The 18,844-nt window shown below is 41.3% G+C and overlaps 1 protein-coding gene across 4 annotated transcripts in view; it reads left to right on the top strand.

Moving 5' to 3' along the window:
* ARHGEF3 (Rho guanine nucleotide exchange factor 3) overlaps positions 1-18,844 on the top strand; it is a 104,387-nt gene that overhangs the window by 34,678 nt on the left and 50,865 nt on the right. For all 4 annotated transcript variants that reach the window (XM_038740071.1, XM_038740072.1, XM_038740074.1 and 1 more), the window contains 2 exons: positions 12,753-12,923; positions 16,474-16,536. In XM_038740071.1, the coding sequence (XP_038595999.1) occupies positions 12,753-12,923; positions 16,474-16,536 (234 nt within the window). The remainder of the gene's footprint in view (positions 1-12,752; positions 12,924-16,473; positions 16,537-18,844) is intronic.

Raw genomic sequence — 18,844 nt, forward strand, 5'->3', positions numbered from 1 at the left:
ACATGTCTCCTACCCACAGGGAGCTCATGACTCAATCTGAAAAGGTCTATGATTTACTGACAGTGGGCTCCTCCATTGGTACAGTGCTCTTCTTCCTGGGTGATGCCGTCTGTTTCCTCGGTCTCAATTACAAGCATATGTCCTGCTGCTGAAAGGCTGTCCCCTTTCCTCCCCTAAACAAAAGTCGTATTCAAAATGTGGGCCCAGGATATCAGTAATGATGAGACAGCAGTGATATTTGGCAACACCCTGGGTTTCTGAGCTGTCCCATTTAGGAACACACTATAGACCTCTCTTGGAAAAGGAACTAGAAAAGGTGACCTAAAAAAAGCCTACTTCACTAATCTCAGTTATCTGCCACATTCACATCCATGGATAGGATTTTATCATCTGGAAGACCTTCTTCAAATACAAATGACAATTATTCATTTAGTTCTTTCATAAGGTGGGAGTTATGTTCCTGACGAACCCTGCATTTAAGGAAAACTTGTGCTAGAATACAAGCGGCTTGATTGCTGCTTGAGTGCGTGTAGCCTTATCTTCTGCCATCACGTTGAGTTCAGTGTAAATAGATGTGCTTTGTCAGGAAAGTGTCGCCTTTCTCTAACAGCGTTCTATCCAAAATGAGTAGTGAAAACTTGTCATAGAAGGACTGTGTGTGCGCTTGCAGCTATATGTGTGTATATGAGAGTAATGAGCAAATTTACCTCTGAAATCCTGAACTTTTGTGTTTAGTCCAGCAGAAAACTGACTTCCCTCTTCTATGCCAATTTTCCCTATTGCAGTGAACAGTATGTCACCATCAGTAACCTCCCAAACAAGAAACCCTAGTCATTTTTGTTTTCTATGAATCCCAATCCGTTCCTCTGCTCCTCCCAGGCAAATGTCTCCTTCAGCAATTCACGGCTACCTCAGCTTTCTCTCAGTCCTCAGTTTATGACTGGAATAGTGAAGCAGAGAAGCAGCGTGGCTCAGTGGAAAGAGCCCGGGCTTTGGAGTCAGAGATCATGGGTTTGAATCCTGGCTCCGCCACATGTCTGCTGTGTGACCTTGGGCAAGTCACTTAACTTCTCTGAGCCTCAGTTACCTCATCTGTAAAATGAGGATTAAGACTGTGAGCCCCACGTGGGTTAACTTGATCCCATTGTATCCCTCCGGTGCTTAGAACAGTGCTTTGCACATAGTAAGCGCTTAACAAATGCCATCATCATCATCAATAGTGTGAATTACCCCCCGTTTTTTTTCTTTTTGCTGGCTCCTCCAGTCTTACCTCCTCCAAAACGTCTTACCTAGTTAATTGGATACTCTCAGACACCACTCTTCCTGATATACAAAGTCCTTGACTCACTCTTCTCTTGCCTCTGTTTCTCCAAGTTCTTCTGCACTGATTCTTTTCACCTGCCTCTCCCACTGCCTTGGATGTGACTTTTCCCCTAGCCTCCCAACACCACCATTGGTGTCTCTGGTTATTTACTAGAGATTAATCAGTCAGGTTAACTTATTCACATATGAAAGTCTTCAATAGAAATCTGCCCATTATGCAGTTGGAGGAAGAGAGGAAAATAAATTTTTGGTATGGTTTCAAAGCCTTTCAGCACCAGTCAAAGCTAGGGTTGGAATTTAACCAGTTTCATAATCTTCTGCTAGGCCATCCTAGGCCATTTCTCCTTTCTCACTTTCAACTCTACTAGTTCAAAGCCTGTTGAAAAGCAGGGGAAGAGAGCATTGGGGTTGGGAAGGTGAGGAAGAACTCCAGTAGGGGTTGTGAGAGAAGCAGCCAAAGAAAATCAGCGTGGGGTGACTTTGGGAAAGAGACAAGGGACCGAGAGAGACCCTGCCATGGGGAGCCCACACTTCCCCTAATTCCTTCAATCAAGTTTCTCTCAAGCGCCTCCCAAAAGTTACCCCTTTCTAAGACTCTCTTCCCAGCCTTTTGCCCCTCAGGGAGAAGCGATTAAGTATCTGCTGATAGGTTGGAAACTCCTGTTGTGTTTGCAGAAATTTCTGATTCACAACCATCTTTTTTCTTCGTCCTTGGCTCATGGGCATCACAGTAGGATTTGAAGCAGTTGGTCAGAACTAAACCTTTTTTAAATCATGGAGTATGAATATAGCTCGGATTAAGTATATGAGGTGAAATTAATTACAACAAAATTGGGTCATTTTAATAAATAATACTTATCTTTCCCTCTTGGGCATTAGTGGTGACTAGGAGGAAAAACCTAAAACAATAAGTTATTGGGATAGTTTTTATAAAGCGCTTTTTATAGGTCAAAGCAGAGTCAAAAAGTTAGAAACAACTTATTGGGAAAGCAAAGGTTATTTCTCCTTCTTTCTCCTATGTTCCATATGTTGCTGGAAGGTCAGACCTCAGTATACAAAGGCAGCATTTATGGAGGTGGGGGATGGGAGAGCATGGTTAAACTCACCTCAGCCTGCATTTGATCCAGAAGGTATACTGTTGCCGACTAAAGCAGAGATGCCTTTGCATCCCGTTAGGCCTATAAATCCCCTCTTTGGTCTGCCTATAAGAAAAATTTGGCCCAAATCTCTAAAGAGGGCTGCTTAGTCCCAGTTATGAGGGGGATGGAAAGTGAATTAGCTTATGGCTAGGTACTTGTTCTAAACTCAACACTTCCCATTTCACAGCTGAATACTGCTGTTGAATTATTTTTAAGTACTTCTGATTCCACATTTGATATCGAGACCAACTCATGCTATATAGTTCCACATCTAGTGTCGTAATTTGAAATTTTTTTCTTGATATATTTCTCTCTGTTAGACAAATATTTATGTCTGTTGTGCTCTGGGTTTACTTACTGAATCCAGATTTTTCAAACTGATTTCCCTCCTGCCCATTGAGAAGCAGCATGCTTTGGGGGCTGCATCTTTTAAGAAAGCATCAACTAGAATACATAACCTTTCCATTTAACTTACTGTGATTCTAGACTTATATCTTCTGAAAGCTACTTTGGAGGCAGTCAATGGCCAGGTCTTGGGGGATCTTTAAGTTACCACAACATTACTAGGTGAGAGTTGGATTTTTCAGGTAACTGCCTCTGCGATCAAATGTTTATGCCTTCCCCTTCAAATTATCCCTGTAGGTTAAGGTTTCTCTAAAATGACAGAAGGATTAAGATAAGTTTTCATTACAACTGCCAATGGAAAAAGGGAACATTACATGGAGGTTAACTCTTTAAGATGATCAAAAAAAAGGTCAATGTTGAGGGCGATCAAAATGAAATCCTCTGGGAACTCCGGGGTATAGAGTGGTTAGAGGCTTATAACTCTGTTCCGCTCTTTTCACTAGAATTATTTACCTTTGTACCTTTCACTGCTCCATGGACTTTGGGCTCTCCCTAATATATCAAGATTCCATAGACCAGAAGTCTACATTGGGATTTTCCCAGTCGACACATCTGTAGGTATAAAATAATTGAAAAGGCTGCATGTGTATTTGTATACAATTGGCGGGTACTTCCATAGGCTGCATCTTTCTTTGGCAATTTTTAAGTTAAAATCACTAGTCTGGAGGTTGTCATTTTTCTATTTTTCTCCTTTTTTCTCTTTATCCACCCACTGCAAAAGCAGAGAAACGAAAGGCACCCCAAGCCAGAGAGCACCAATGAGCCACTAGAAACTCTAGCCAACCACAAATGGGTCCCAGGTATTGAAATGCTAGAGAGCTTTCAACAAACTTTGATTCTATCTGAAACAGTGAATTCTCTGTGGTATGGTACTTTGAAGAAAACTGCAAAAATTATTCTGAATATTACAACAGTCACCTCTAGTCGGTTTAGTGATTTTTGTTTCAAAATCAAAAACAGGGAGTTATTTATTCACCTTGAATGCTGGCAATATCTAGGAAATAATAATAATAATAATAATAATAATGGCATTTATTAAGTGCCTACTATGTGCAAAGCACTGTTCTAAGCGCTGGGGAGGTTACAAGGTGATCAGGTTGTCCCACGGGGGGTTCACAGTCTTCATCCCCATTTTACAAATGAGGTAACTGAGACCCAGAGAAGTTAAGTGACTTGCCCAAGGTCACACAGCTGACAATTGGCAGAGCTGGGATTTGAACCCATGACCTCTGACTCCAAAGCCCGTGCTCTTTGCACTGAGCCACACTGCTTCTCAAGGAAAGGAAAGACAAGTTGTGTGAGCCAAATTCCCATTGGTGTGTCTGAGTGAAATTTTTATTGGACATCTGTGGGGATTGTGATTCAGAAATCTAGCATCTTATATTAAAATTTTCAACTTTCCCTTTGTGACTTTCTGTCATATCTCTTTGAAATGTAAAATATTTGCCTTAGGTGCCTTCTCATTCTGCATATTATGGCATATTAGGCACATATAATTGATTGTGGAGACCACAGTTGTATTGTTTTGAACAAGGCATTAATGTCTCTTGGCCAAAGGAAAGGCCTGAGGAAAACTTATTTTTCTCTTTGCAGTCCTAAGAACATGAGCAATGCTATTACTTGACCAGACTAATGGTCCTTCCAGCTCAATGTCGGTCTCTCATTATGGCAGAAAGATTCTTCTGGGAACAATGAGATTGATGTTTGCCTTAACATCCATCCTAATGGCTGGGGATATGCCACCTAAACCCCCAAATTTTCCTCCTCATCTCTAGCTTTCCCCTCCAGTAATCCATTTTGGACCACATGTCCATAAATTTATCATTGTCGCTCTTGAATCTGCAGAAATCTTTGACCTGTACAACTTCCTGTAGCCATGAATTTCATATCCTGGGTGAAATAGTATTTCATCATGTGTGTTTGAACCTATCACCTTTAGGCTTCAGTGGGTTATCCTCATCTTGTTATTGTAAGATTTCAATCAATCAATACTATTTAATGAGCACTTACTGTGCACAGAGCTTGGGGGAAGTACAATTAAATGGAGTTGGTAGACACGATCCCTTCCCATAAGGAGCTTATAGTCTAGAGGGGAAGACAGACTTTGAAATAAATTACAGATAGAAGTGGCATTATAGATAGTGCTGTGGGGCTGAAGGTGGGGCGACTATCAGTTGCTTAAAGGGTGCAAATCCAAATGCATAGGTGACAAAGAAGGAGGAGAAAGAAGGGGAGGTGAGAGCTTAGTTGGGGCAGGCCTCTTGGAGGAGATGTGATCTTAGTAGGACTTTGAAGGTAGGGAGAGTGGATATACTATTGCATATGAAAGGGGAGGGAGTTTGAGGCCACCAGGAGAATGTGGGCAAGGGATTGGCGGCCAGATAGACAAGATCAAGGTACAGCGAGTAAGTTGGTATTATAGGAACAAAATGCATGGGCTGGGATGTAGTAGGAGATCAGCAAAGTAAGATATGAGGGGAGAGCTAATTGAGTTCCTTAAAGCCGATGTTAAGGAGTTTCTGTTTCATGTGGAGGTGGATGGGCAGCCACTGGAAGTTTTCGAGTTGGGAGATGGAAGCTGGGCTTTTTGTAGAAAAAGGATCCAGGCAGCAGAGGGAAGTATGAACTAGAATAGGGAGATAAAGGATGCTTGGAAATCAGTGAGAAGACTGATGCAGAAGTCAAGGTGGGATATAAGTACTTGGATCAGTGTGGTAGCAGTTTGATTGGAGTTTGAACCGCTATCTTGCTGGTTCAATCTCTCATCCTATCCCAACTGGATTACTGCATCAGCCTCCTCTCTAATCTCCCATCCTCTTGTCTCTCCCCACTTCCGTCTATACTTCACGCTGCTGCCCTGATCATCTTTGTGCAGAAACGCTCTGGGCATGCTACTCCCCTCCTCAAAAATCTCCACTGGCTACCAGTCAACCTACGCATCAAGCAAAAACTCCTCACTCTTGGCTTCAAGGCTCTCCATCACCTTGCCCCCTCCTACTCACCTCGCCTCCTCCTACCTCATCTCCCTTCTTTCCTTCTACAGCCCAGCCCGCACCCTCCGCTCCTCTGCCGCCAACCCCCTCAGGTGTACATCATTCTCGCCTGTCCCACCGCTGACCCCTGGCCCACATCCTCCCCATCAATCTGCGCATCAGGCAGAAACTCCTCACCCTGGGCTTCAAGGCTCTCCATCACCTCGCCCCCTCCTACCTCACCTCCCTTCTCTCCTTCTACTGCCCAGCCCGCACCCTCCGCTCCTCCACCACTAATCTCCTCACTGTACCTCGCTCTCGCCTGTCCCGCCATCGACCCCCGGCCCACGTCATCCCCCGGGCCTGGAATGCCCTCCCTCTGCCCATCCGCCAAGCTAGCTCTCTTCCTCCCTTCAAGGCCCTGCTGAGAGCTCACCTCCTCCAGGAGGCCTTCCCAGACTGAGCCCCTTCTTTCCTCTCCCCCTCGTCCCCCTCTCCATCCCCCCGTCTTACCTCCTTCCCTTCCCCACAGCACCTGTATATATGTATATATGGTTGTACATATTTATTACTCTATTTATTTATTTATTTATTTATTTTACTTGTACATTTCTATCCTACTTATTTTATTTTGTTGGTATGTTTGGTTCTGTTCTCTGTCTCCCCCTTTTAGACTGTGAGCCCACTGTTGGGTAGGGACTGTCTCTATGTGATGCCAATTTGTACTTCCCAAGCGCTTAGTACAGTGCTCTGCACATAGTAAGCGCTCAATAAATACGATTGATTGATTGATTGATTGATTGGAATGCCCTCCCTCCGCACATTTGCCAAGCTAGCTCTCTTCCTCCCTTCAAAGCCCTACTGAGAGCTCACCTCCTTCAGGAGGCCTTCCCAGACTGAGCCCCCTCCTTCCTCTCCCCCCCCCCCATCCCCCCGCCCTACCTCCTTCCCCTCCCCACAGCACTTGTATATATGTTTGTACAGATTTATTACTCTGTTTTACTTGTACATATTTACTGTTCTATTTATTTTGTTAATGATGTGCATCTAGCTTTATTTCTATTTATTTTGATGACTTGACACCTGTCCACATGTTTTGTTTTATTGTCTGTCTCCCCCTTCTAGACTGTGAGCCCGTTGTTGGGTAGGGACCATCTCTATATGTTGCCAACTTGTACTTCCCAAGCGCTTAGTACAGTGCTCTGCACACAGTAAGTGCTCAGTAAATACAATTGAGTGAATGAATGGAGAGGAATGCTTGGATTCTAGAGATATTGTGAAGGTAGAACCGACAGGATTTGGTGACAGGGTGGTGGGAAAATGATGGGAAAATCCTAGGGAGATAGGATTTGGGTGGGAAAATGAGGAGTTCTGTTTTAGACAAATTAAGTTTGAGGTGTCAGAGGGACATTCAAGTAGAGATGTCCTGAAGATAGGCTCCAACACACAAGCACCACTGATGATCTGGTTTTGATTGTGGAATTTGTCTAGAAGCATTCTAGACCATGCTAGGCCACTGGCAGTGAAATCCATGTGTTGCTGAGAGCGTCACTGGGAATTGGGGAATTAAAGGAAAATTGGGGCTGTAGACATTGAGAAGCAGCATGGCCTGGTCGAAAGAGCACAGGCCTGGGAGTCAGAGGATCTGGGTTCCAGTTTTCCTCTTGTTTGCTGTGTGACCTTGGGTAAGTCATTTGACTTCTCTTTGCCTCAGTTACCTCATCTGTAAAATGGGGATTAAATCCTATTCTGTCCAACTTAGACTGTGAACCCCTAGAGGGACAGGGACTGTGTCCAACATTGCTTCTACCCTGGCGCTTAGTACAATGCTTTGCACATAGTAAGCTCTTAACAAATACAAAAAAACCCCACTTATTGAAATAATTGAAGTTACCAGAATCTCTGTTTCCCAATTTGTAAACTAATATCCCATAATAGTAAATCTATGGACAACTGTCTCTTTAAATGCCAAGTTTCCAAATAACCTCTAGCAGACTTTCATTTTTTGGAGCAAAAAAGAGTCCAAATTTATAGCTTTGTCTTTCCTCAAAATAATTTAATACATAGCAGAGGCGTAAGCATTTTTCCTTGATTATTCACAATACTTGGACTCTTTAGTGGAAGATCGTTGAAAGATCTTCAATTACTTTCTAATAGAAGAGTTTTGGTCCATAGGGTATGATCTTTATTTTCTCAGTATGTTCTTATCACTAGAAAATGTAGCAGTTATTGGCTGTGTTGAAGGTTGCTTTTGAAAGAGAGAGTCATTGTGCTGCTTTAGGATTCAGCTTGAAGGACTAAGTCTGAAAACCCATGTAGAACTTCTCAAACAATATGCTTTGCTGTTTTTTTAAATATTACCTATGAAAAAAAGAGGTGCTTCTCATATCTTCCCTGAAACGAAAATACTTTGTGCAAGGTTTGGACTATGTTATAGTATCTAATGATACTCATCTCTATATTTACTTTCAAATGATCCTGATAATTGTTCCACACTCCTTATTTGGGCCCAGTCAAAAAGGTTGAAAGTGAACTGCCTGAGGTTCAACCAAAGTAAGACAACATAAGCAAGGTGAAACAACTAGAATTTATGAAATTACTAGTGCCTTGCCACAGCACCCAGGTTAGATTACTGCAGTACAAACATTTGACTTGTAACTACATTTGACTCATCCTTTTGTAAGCATTAGTATGTGAACAGTAAATTGCTAAGTGTACAAACCAATGGAGCAACTGTAACAGTGTTCTCTGATGGCTACTCTAGGCTACCCTGAATTTTGTAGTATCTCTTTTCCCAAAAGCTCATTGTTCTTCAAAGCCTTGTAAAGTTGATCAGGGCAAGGCTGCAGTCTCCGAATTCTTCAGATTAATTGAGGCCCAAAAGGATGAGAAATCAAATCAAGGGTATGGGCTTTGCATTTCTATTATAGTGTTGGTTTCGGTTCACTGTGTTACCGCCCTGCTTTAAGAAAAGAGAAAATAATTTGTGCTAAACAAGGATGGGTTGAACTTGAAGCAAAATTTTGGCCAATGATCACAGACCTTGATATGCAACAAAATAATCAGAAAAAAAGTATTTGCATCTTCTCCCTTCAAGCTCATATGCAGTTCAAGGATAACTCCATACATACCTAACGGTTAGGTTTTTTTGTGTTTTTTTTTTTTGTAATGGTATTTGTTAGGTGGTTACTATGTGCCAGGAACTGTACTAAGCACTGGGGTAGATACAAACTAGGCAGGTTGAACACAGTCCATGACGCACATGGGACTCACAGTCTTAATCCCCATTTTACAGATGAGGGAACAGGCACAGAGAAGTTAAGTGACTTGCTCAAGGTCACAAAGCAGACAACTGGTGGAGCTGGGATTAGAACCCAAGCCCTTCTGACTCCCAGGCCTGTACACTATCCACTAGACAACACTGCTTCTCTTTCCCTGCTCCCAAGGCTCTATATAAAGGAACCTGAAATCTTGAAGGATAAAAAGTGTCATCTTTGAAAAAAATGTCTTTCAGGTGTTAGAAGAGTTAAAGGACAGGATTGATTCATTCTTTCATGTGAAAATGGCAAATGAGAGTTTTCATTTTAAATTTGCATTCAGTGTATTTCCCTCCCCCCTCAACTGAACTGTACTAACTCAGAAAACCTCAAGCTGTAACTATAAAATGTACCTTATGTCTAAGTGCACCCGTTTAAAAAAATCTTTTTTTCCCCTAAATTCAATACTTTTATGTTACAGGCCCATCCTAGTCCAGAAATTTGGTAATGTAGAATTGTTTTTCAGATTTAAAAAGTGAAACATTAAAAATGGATTTTAACTCAAACTGTACAAACGAAAGAATATTGAGTGGTTAAATGCAAAAAATTGACAGAGAAAGTCCATTCCAATCAGCATCAATGCAGTCACCAAATCACTGACCCTGGAAATGTAAGTCATTGATTGGTGCTGACACATAAGCAGCGCAGCTTAGTGGAAAGATCACGGGCCTGGGAGTCAGAGGATGTGGGTTCTAATCCCAGCCCTGCCACGTGTAGTGACCTTGAGCAAGTCACTTAATTTCTCTGTGTCTCAGTTACCTCATCTGTAAAATGGGGATTAGGACTGTGAGCCCCACATGGGACAACCTGATTACCTTGTATCTACCCCAGTGCCTAGAGCAGTGCTTGGCACATAATAAGTGCTTAACAAATACCATTATTATTATTATTATTATTGTGTGTGTATGTATAGCTGTGATTATTTAGAAAGTGAAATAGTAATGGCATTTAATAAGCCTTTAATATGCAAAGAACTATACAAAGCACTGGGGAGAAATTGGCCCATGGGGGGTTCACAGTCTAAAGGTGGGAACCTGAGGGGGTGAGGGGGAGAGGGGAAGGCAGAGACAGACAGAGGGAATGAATAACAGGGTAAATTAACAAAAGCTATAATCGTACCAGTTTTACTGTTCCCTGGAGAGTACGAGTATGTGGTCTCCCCATAGCGACCAGGCAGGACCATCCTGCCACAGTTTTTCCTATGTTCTTCATAGTGCCTGTTGAGGAAGGCAGGGACCATCCTGGGTGTCAGCTGGCTGCACCATTGACCCCAGAGACCTGATGGTTCTTCCTTCACAATGATCTTCACTTGGAACAGCCTAAAATAGCTTGGATTCCACTTTAGGTGAAGCATTAGCAAGAGTTAGGAGTGTATCAAGGGAAAGTCAAACTAGTGTATTTTTAACTATAGCTATTAGAAGATTCTTCAGTACCTGACGGTCAAATAATGATGATCAATGAAATGTCACTATTTAGATTATGGGTACATTCAAGATGTCTTTCCTTTTTTGTTATAAGGAATATTGTGTTGGGGAGCTATAAGCTGATGTTTGGCACCCCCAGCGAGCAGGAATAGATCTTACTTTGTAGCTTTCTAGTTCCATCAGATCCAAAGAGTTTTCTTCATATTTTGGGTCTCTGCTATCACATGCAGAGAAAAGCTTATAGTCAGCCTCTGTTCCTACTGCAACCTGTCTAGGACCTTGTAAATTTTCTTTCCTTCTTATATATATATATATATATAAAGAGTCATCACTTTTTAGAAAGAATTTAGCAGTAGGTGTAGGATAATTGGATAGTTTTTGATGAGTCTAGCACTTTGGGGAGCTCTTAAAGAAGTGCCCCCTGTCTAACTGTAAATCCAAAATTGTAGAGCCTTCCGCTTAGGAAGCGGAAGACTTCTTTTCATCAAGATGTCTGTTTCCCCACAATACACCAATTCTAACTCTATATTTAAAATATTATTTTGTACTCCAAGGTGATTTTAATACATCCGAAGTATTCAAATGAAGAGTTTTTAATTTATTATCATAGAGACATGAAATTTAAACAAGTTCCTTTCCTACATGTGGATAATGTGAACAGTACCTTCTCCACAGTTGTGAACCATTGGTGATTCCGTCTCATCAGCAGTTTGATTGGGTCCTCAGGTCAGAAAGTATTTCTAGTGAATCCAGTCTATCATGGGAGTTCATGTGTTTAGCACGTGGAAAATTTTATGAACAACTTAGTGATAGTGGCTCAGTATCCAGAGACCATATTTACATTTTTATTAGATCATTTGAAGCAATGGAAAGTATTTGTGATAGAAAAATCCATCAGTTTCAAAGTCAGATGTTTGAAAAATGACCTTGAACATTTGCAGAGGAATATTGCCATGTGTAGTCTTCAGCTATACATAAGCCATTAGGTAACGAAGGTAGGAGTCACAGGTGATTTGGAGCATATTGATTAAAGGGAATGGACAATGTGCATTTGAATGGTCAGGGAGGCAAAGATTCCTATACCATTTTCGTGATCTCTATTTATATGTGCTTGTGTATATATTCACACACAGGTATGTAGAGGAAAAGAAACAGATTTTCAGGTTTAGAACAGTACTGATGATATGATTTAGAAATCCCCAATGTCTTAGTGTGTTACATAAAGAAGGGCAGTAGAAGATTGGGTAGCAGACTAGGTAAAACATTGTGATTCCTAAAAATATTGCTCTATTTCTTTTTACCCTCTTCATCAAACTAGTGTTCGATTTCCTTTTTTAATGTTCTTTGTGCTCTTGTTTCTTTTTGCATGTCCCTTTTATCCTTATGCTTCTGGTCACAGTGGTACCAGACAATAGACTGTGGATAGCTCAGTAGAAACCATCACCAGTACAGTTCAATTCAAGTTCATACCTTCATCATGGCAGAATAGTAGGATAAACCATTTTCCACTTTTCCAAACCCTAAAGTCAGGTGAAACACAGGTAGCCCCTCTCTAGCCTATTTTTTTCAATACTATTTGTTAAGCACTTACTCTGTGCCAGGTACTGCACTGAACACTGAGGTACATACAAGATAATCAGGCTCGACACAGTCCCTGTCCCACACAGGGTTCACAGACTTAATTCCATTTACAGATAAGGTAGCTAAGCTCAGAGAAGTTAAATGAGGTCCTACAGCAGGCAAGTGACAGAACCAGAATTAAAACCCACATCTTCTGACTCCCAGGTCTGTGTTCTTTCCACTAGGCCATGCTGTTTCCCTCTTGGTAAGGGAGAGACAGCAAAAATAATCAGTAATTGCCTTGCCATCCTACTTAAGGATATTGAGCTCATTCTAAATGGCAAGGGATGAGAAAAGGTGTCCTAAGATATTTTCATTGGCCAGTGTGCAAGAGTTTTCGCCCAATAGCACCTACACACATGGATGTAATCTCACCATTAGCAATGTCGTTTTTTGAGCATAAACAGCTGTGTGTGTGGGGGGGGGTATGCATGTATTTTTTTTCTTATAAATTTGTGACCTTTATTTTGAAGACACAGGAACTGACTTGTTATCCACTCAGTCATGTTGATAATGAAAGCTGTGTAAAACTTTGTTTTTCTCATTGTTTAGCGTTCAATTAGCTTTCGCAGCGATAGTCGTCCTGATATACTCACCCCACGACCCTGGTCTCGAAATGCAGCCCCTACTAGCACAAAACGAAGAGACAGCAAGCTGTGGAGTGAGACTTTTGATGTTTGTGTCAATCATATGCTTACATCCAAGGAAATCAAACGTCAAGAGGTAAGATCTTTCACTCCGATTCACATGCTAAATTCAAATAACATTATCCGCAGGGCAGAATGAAAGCACATCAGCAAAGAACAAGGCATATGCCTGCCTGGATTGAGTACCATAATCATTGAAGCATGCAGTTTAGTTCAGCAGGTACTAAGCCTGGTCCCCTTTCTACTCACCTGCCCCTCATTCTGAGCTGTTTCTCTCAAGGTATAGAAACTGAAAAGCCAGAGATAGCTAGCTATATGGTCTCTTGTAATCTGGCTTTGCAGTTACATTCCACTTCAGTATCTATAATTTTTATATTCCACATTCACCTCTGGTTGGGGAGATAGGGGTTGGGTGAGAAAGCTCTAGGAAGACTGGATTAATGGATTAATTAATCAATTCTTTTCTAAAGTTATTAGTTTAATAATTCATATATATGGAGCAGAGATATATATGCAGGAGAGGTGAGATAAGAAAGGCAGGAGAGAGGCAGAGAATGCAAGCATGCAAACAAACCCCAGGGGAACAGCTGGAGAAGAAGCCAGAAACATCTGGAGCCACACCCAAAACCAGAGACAGCAGCCAGAGAGCTCTAGAGGCACCAGAGATGCACACAGAGTAGGAAAACTGCAGCAGCCAGGAGAAGGGATGAAGTAAATGATTTCACTTCCACAGTCCTGATTTTGCGGCTGGAGAGAAGGTCCACCCCTGTTACCCCCACCCCCACCCCCAACTGCATCCAATGCTGGCAACTGTATGTGAACCCTTCTTCCTGGTGTTATTTTTTTCAGTCCCCTAGGGCAAGCTAAGGTGATGCATCCTTTCACCACTTCTTAAGTGTTCAGATCTGCAGCTTGCCCATGAGAGAAACACATAAGTCTATTGTGGTTTAAATTGGATCCCCTTTCAAGTGCTTTAAAAAAGACTGAAACTTTTCCCAGGTGTAGTTGTGGTACTGTTGTTACCTCCTCAGTTTTTTAAAAAAACCTTAATTTTTAAAATTCAACACACTTCAAATGATAAATATTACCTCCCTGGATTAAAAAAAGCCTTAATTTTGAAAATTTGACAACTTTCAAAATGATAAATGTTAAACTAAATTGGATACATGTTCTTCTAGAAATGTAAACTATGCTTTGGCCCAAAGTGGGGAAATGTGATTGGCTAACAGAATCATGTTGACATGAAGAAATGAATGTGTGGAGTTTATAAAATTTAAAGTCTCACATTTTTCACGTCTCAGATGTTGCTACTGCACCTGGACTGCAGGGAAATGTGTATTTCAGAAAACACATCTTCTGCCTGGGATTGCTATCGTGAGTGAACATGATCAGTTGTGTGTTCTTTTAAGCCTCCCAATTCCTGGGCAGAAGGGGTCTAGGAAAATGTTTAAAGGAAAGAGGAAAAAGACTTTACAATCCTACCCAGACCAGATTAAAATAAAGTAAACTTGGAGCCACTAAATTACTGAACTTTGGGGTTCTGTGTTCATGAGATTTGCTCTTCTTTTGCTGTTGTGTCAGCCAAATGAGAACAGTGAGTCTTCCAGCCCCCTAACATTGATTCCACTACACACTGTGTGACATTTCTATACTAGCCATTGGAGCCATAAATCAAAAAGCAACACTGATGGCAGGCAGCTTGTGGTGTGGTTTCTGTTACAGCTAATGGGCTGGTGTTCGTGGAAAAATGTTCTTTCAAAATACAAACACAGTGAAAAACGAAAAGAATATTTTTAATGTGAGTCTTACCCCCAAAAGCTCTGAGAGTGATGTTTATTCTTTTAATGTCGTTCCCTTCCTAAATTGTGCTCATTGATAATTCTCAATTTATGATTTTTTTTTAATTCTCAATTTATGATTTCACATGGAATGGGGCCCCCAGTGCAGAAAAGTGCAGTGCAGAAATAACTGTGGATTAATATGCAGCTTTGAGGCAAAGCTATTAGAAGAAAATCATATTGAATGTCATTAAATTTTACCTTTGCAATGACTTTGATTTTGTTTCAAGGGTACTCTTTTCATAACTAGTTTAACATGGTGGTCGACTGTGGCTATGAAGGTCAAAGTCAAGCACTCCTCGTATTCCCTGGACCAAATTCACATTTCCCTCTCCCTGGCATAGCTTGGGCTATTTTTTAGTTGGAACAGTCAGGTCAGAGCAAGGGAAGAGGTGCTGTCAGGGTGGTTGCAGTGGGGTCCTGTGGTAGCCAGAGTGGGTCCATGGAATTGAGCTCTAAGTAAAGATGCCCTATTTGGTCAATGGATAAAGCACTTTTTCATGTTTAAATGTTGAATTTTTTTTTAATTGGGTTAGCTGGTAAGTAGAATAACTTATTAGTGGCCTCTGCCTCGGCCCCTTCTGCCACGACTCCCTCCCCAGCTTATATGTTGCCAACTTGTACTTCCCAAGCGCTTAGTACAGTGCTCTGCACACAGTAAGCACTCAATAAATACGATTGAATGAATGAATACTGAAGAGTGTGACTGTTCCAATAAAGAGATTGAGTGACTCCACTTTTCTTTAAGCACATCAAATCTGCTGCTTCAGAAAGGAAAGATGAAATAACAATGAAGACTCTGGCCAGATAAAGTGCATGCTTATAAATTTGGTGTTTTACTTGGTTAGCCTAGACCCAGCTCACTTGGATCGTTAGGTGTGGCTCTGTAAACCGCTGTGCCTCCGTTTTGCTCTCTGGAAACTGGAGATGATAGCTGTCACTAAATTACATTCAGGAAGATTGCAGAAATTCCTGAATGTAATTTAGTGGCAGCTATCATCTCCCATTTGTCACCTATGTGGAGAATCTTGGATACAAAGGATAAGTACGTACAAATATTGTGACTGTTACGTTGTGAGCATTTAATCATGCCAGATCATATTGGATCTCATGTCTGGTTCCTATCATATTGACTTTTTATTCCTTCAGTGGTTGGTAAGGTACTTCACATTAATTTAGGATCATTTAAATGTACCCATCATTAAAGAAATAAGAAGCAACACAAACTTCAATGTAAAATATAACCTTTTATCATGCCAAGAGTAAAGGTTCCATTGGGTTGTTGTAGAGTCTGTTTCTTTAAAGAAGCAAAACAATTATGCCCAAATTAACAACTGCAGTGCCACTCATTTTGACTATAGTCCTATATCATATGTGTTACTAATAAGCCTGGGCCATTTTAATTGCCAGTTGCAACACACGTAATTCACTGCACAAACTGTAATTATTGTACCAAAAATAGTTAAGAAACTTGTTCAGTTATGCTGAAATACTGTAACATGAAAGATGACTTTTAAGATTAGAAACATTTGTGAGTCTAAAAATGTTTACTGCTGTCACACAAGAAATGTTTTTGCCCAGTTTTGCAAAATCTTTTCTTTAAAGGAAATATTCATCATTAATGCTAAACATCAGTAAAATGTAATATCTATATATAGGGCTTGAAGTAAAGCAAGTAAAGTAAAATGTAACTATGTAGCCTATTGAAAAGATAGCAATTACTAGCTGAATTTAGAATTGACATGAAATGAAAAGTATAAGGCAACATTTTCATTTTTTTTCTTGCAGGCTATTTTTGAGCTTTCCCAGGGGGAAGAAGACTTGATAGAGGACTTGAAATTAGCAAAAAAGGTATTTTTTTTCCTCCTGAAAAATACATCCTCAAAATCTATTGGGTTTTTTGTTATGAAAAATACTTTTTTTTCCACAATTCCTCCTAACAAAAGAAAGAGTCATTAAATATCAAGTGGGACAAGCTCCATCTAACTAGTGAGGTGGAGATGGAATTGCTTAAACTATGCCCAGAACTACTTATAAACGGATTTATTCTGGAGCTTCTAATACATTCCAAAACTTATTTTATGCAATAAGAACAAATTGTGACAGTCCTGGCTAAGAGCCCTAACGAATGTTTCCAGAAATCTCCAGATCTGGGAAGCGCTCACTTCTTAGTACCCCTCCCAGCGGGAAAGCTGTTTTACATAGAATGTCGATCACTCATCTGCTGATCTCAGCTGGAGCACATCCAATTACCAGGGAAGAATTAGGCAAGGAGGCAGGGGCTAGAGCCCCAGAGAGAATACCCGGAGCCACAGAGAAAGAAGGCCCTGCCAGGGTTCCAGGCAGGAAGGCGTATATCATTGGTGTTTCCCAGAAAGGCTGAGGTCAGCAAGTTGAACTACCAGGAAAAGAACTATGGATGACATACCCAGAGAGGAGCAGCTGCTAAGGAAAATATAACAGTATTTCAGGTGGGCAGGAACCCAGATTTAAGTTAGGAATAAGAGTGGAGCTAGGGGTCATTCCCTAGATCTAGTTTAAGATTATGTTGCACAACTGTTGAAACCTTTAACCCCGGGAAATGCTGGATTGATCTGATTATAATCTGTTGTCTTGCAATCAATCAATCATATTTATTGAGCACTTACTGTGTGCAGAGCACTGTACTAAGCGCTTGGGAAGTGCAAGTTGGCAACATATAGAGATGGTCCCTACCCAACAGTGGGCTCACAGTCTAGAAGACTGCACTCTCCAAAGCACTTAATACAGTGCTCTGTACATAGTAAGTGGTCAATAAATCAATTAATTGAACCAGAAGGAGTGCCTGAAAAATCTCTGTGATGTTTTTTGTTGTGTGCCAAGTGCTAGGATAAGTACAATCAAATCCGATATAGTCCCTGTCCCTACCTGGGGCTCACAGTCTAAGGAGAAGGGACAACAGGTGTCATATGGGAAAACTGAGTCACAGAGAAGTTAAATGACTTGCCCATGGTCAGATAGCAGGGAAGTGGTGGAGCCGGAATTAGAATCCAGGCCTCCTGACTCTCAGTCCTGTGCTCTTTCCAGTAGGTCATGCTGCTTCCTATGTGTGTGGAACCTGCTAATTTGGAGGTCTTGCTATCACAGGGATGAAGCAGGCATAAGATTTCCCTCCGAATCTCAGTCGTCAGCCAGTGGGGTGATGGACTGGGTAGCTGTGAACCCTAAATAATGATTGTGGTATTTGTTAAATGCTTACTGGTGTCCCAAGCGCTAGGGTAGATACTAGGTATTCAGGTCGGACACAGTCCCCGCCCCAACCAGCATCCACACTCTAAGCTTGAGGGAGAACAGATATTGAATGCCTATTTTACAGATGAGGAAACTGGGGCCCAGAGGAGTTCAGTGACATTCCCAGGGACTCAGAGCAGGGCTTAGAACCCAGGTCCTCTGACTCACAGGCTGTGCCCATTTCCACTAGGCCACACTGCTTCCCTAAATGCTCCTTAAATGCTCGGGGTTGGGGGCGGGAGAGTACCAAATGTCAGAATCATGGAATTACAGTAGCAAACTTCTAGAGCAATCATGGTGAGCAGTAGCTTGGAGCCCCCCAAAAGCCCTGACCGTGGCTGTAAATTTCCGTAGGCTCTAGGTATCTGGATGTCCAACCCTAAAAAGGTGACCAGGCCATCACACAAATATTCATTCATTCATTCATTCAATCATATTTACTGAGCACTTACTGTGTGCAGAGCACTGTACTAAGTGCTTGGGAAGTACAAGTCAGCAACATATAGAGATGGTCCCTACCCAACAACAGACTCGCAGTCTATATATCTGAGATTATAATTTGGCCCAAATCCACACTGCTTTGTATTTTAAAGATTCATATATAGCGAAGCCATTCTAGGTGAATGCTAGTGAGGAGGATAGAGGTCTTTGTGCTTGTTCTTACATGAAAGAAATTGATGTGGCTTGATCATTTGCCCTCTTGCCTTCGACAAAATGTAAAGAAATGTTGGTTTTCCTTATTTTACACTTCGGTGGACTAATGGACTGATAAAATTTTCAAAACCTTTCTGCAAGACTGATATTGAATATATCAATCTCAATCCCACGCACTGTTATCCAAGTCAATGGCAGGAAGCAGATAAGCAACTGTTCAGAAGATCTCTAGGAG

The sequence above is a fragment of the Tachyglossus aculeatus genome, chromosome X1 (assembly GCF_015852505.1).
Source record: "Tachyglossus aculeatus isolate mTacAcu1 chromosome X1, mTacAcu1.pri, whole genome shotgun sequence".
NCBI lineage: Eukaryota > Metazoa > Chordata > Mammalia > Monotremata > Tachyglossidae > Tachyglossus > Tachyglossus aculeatus.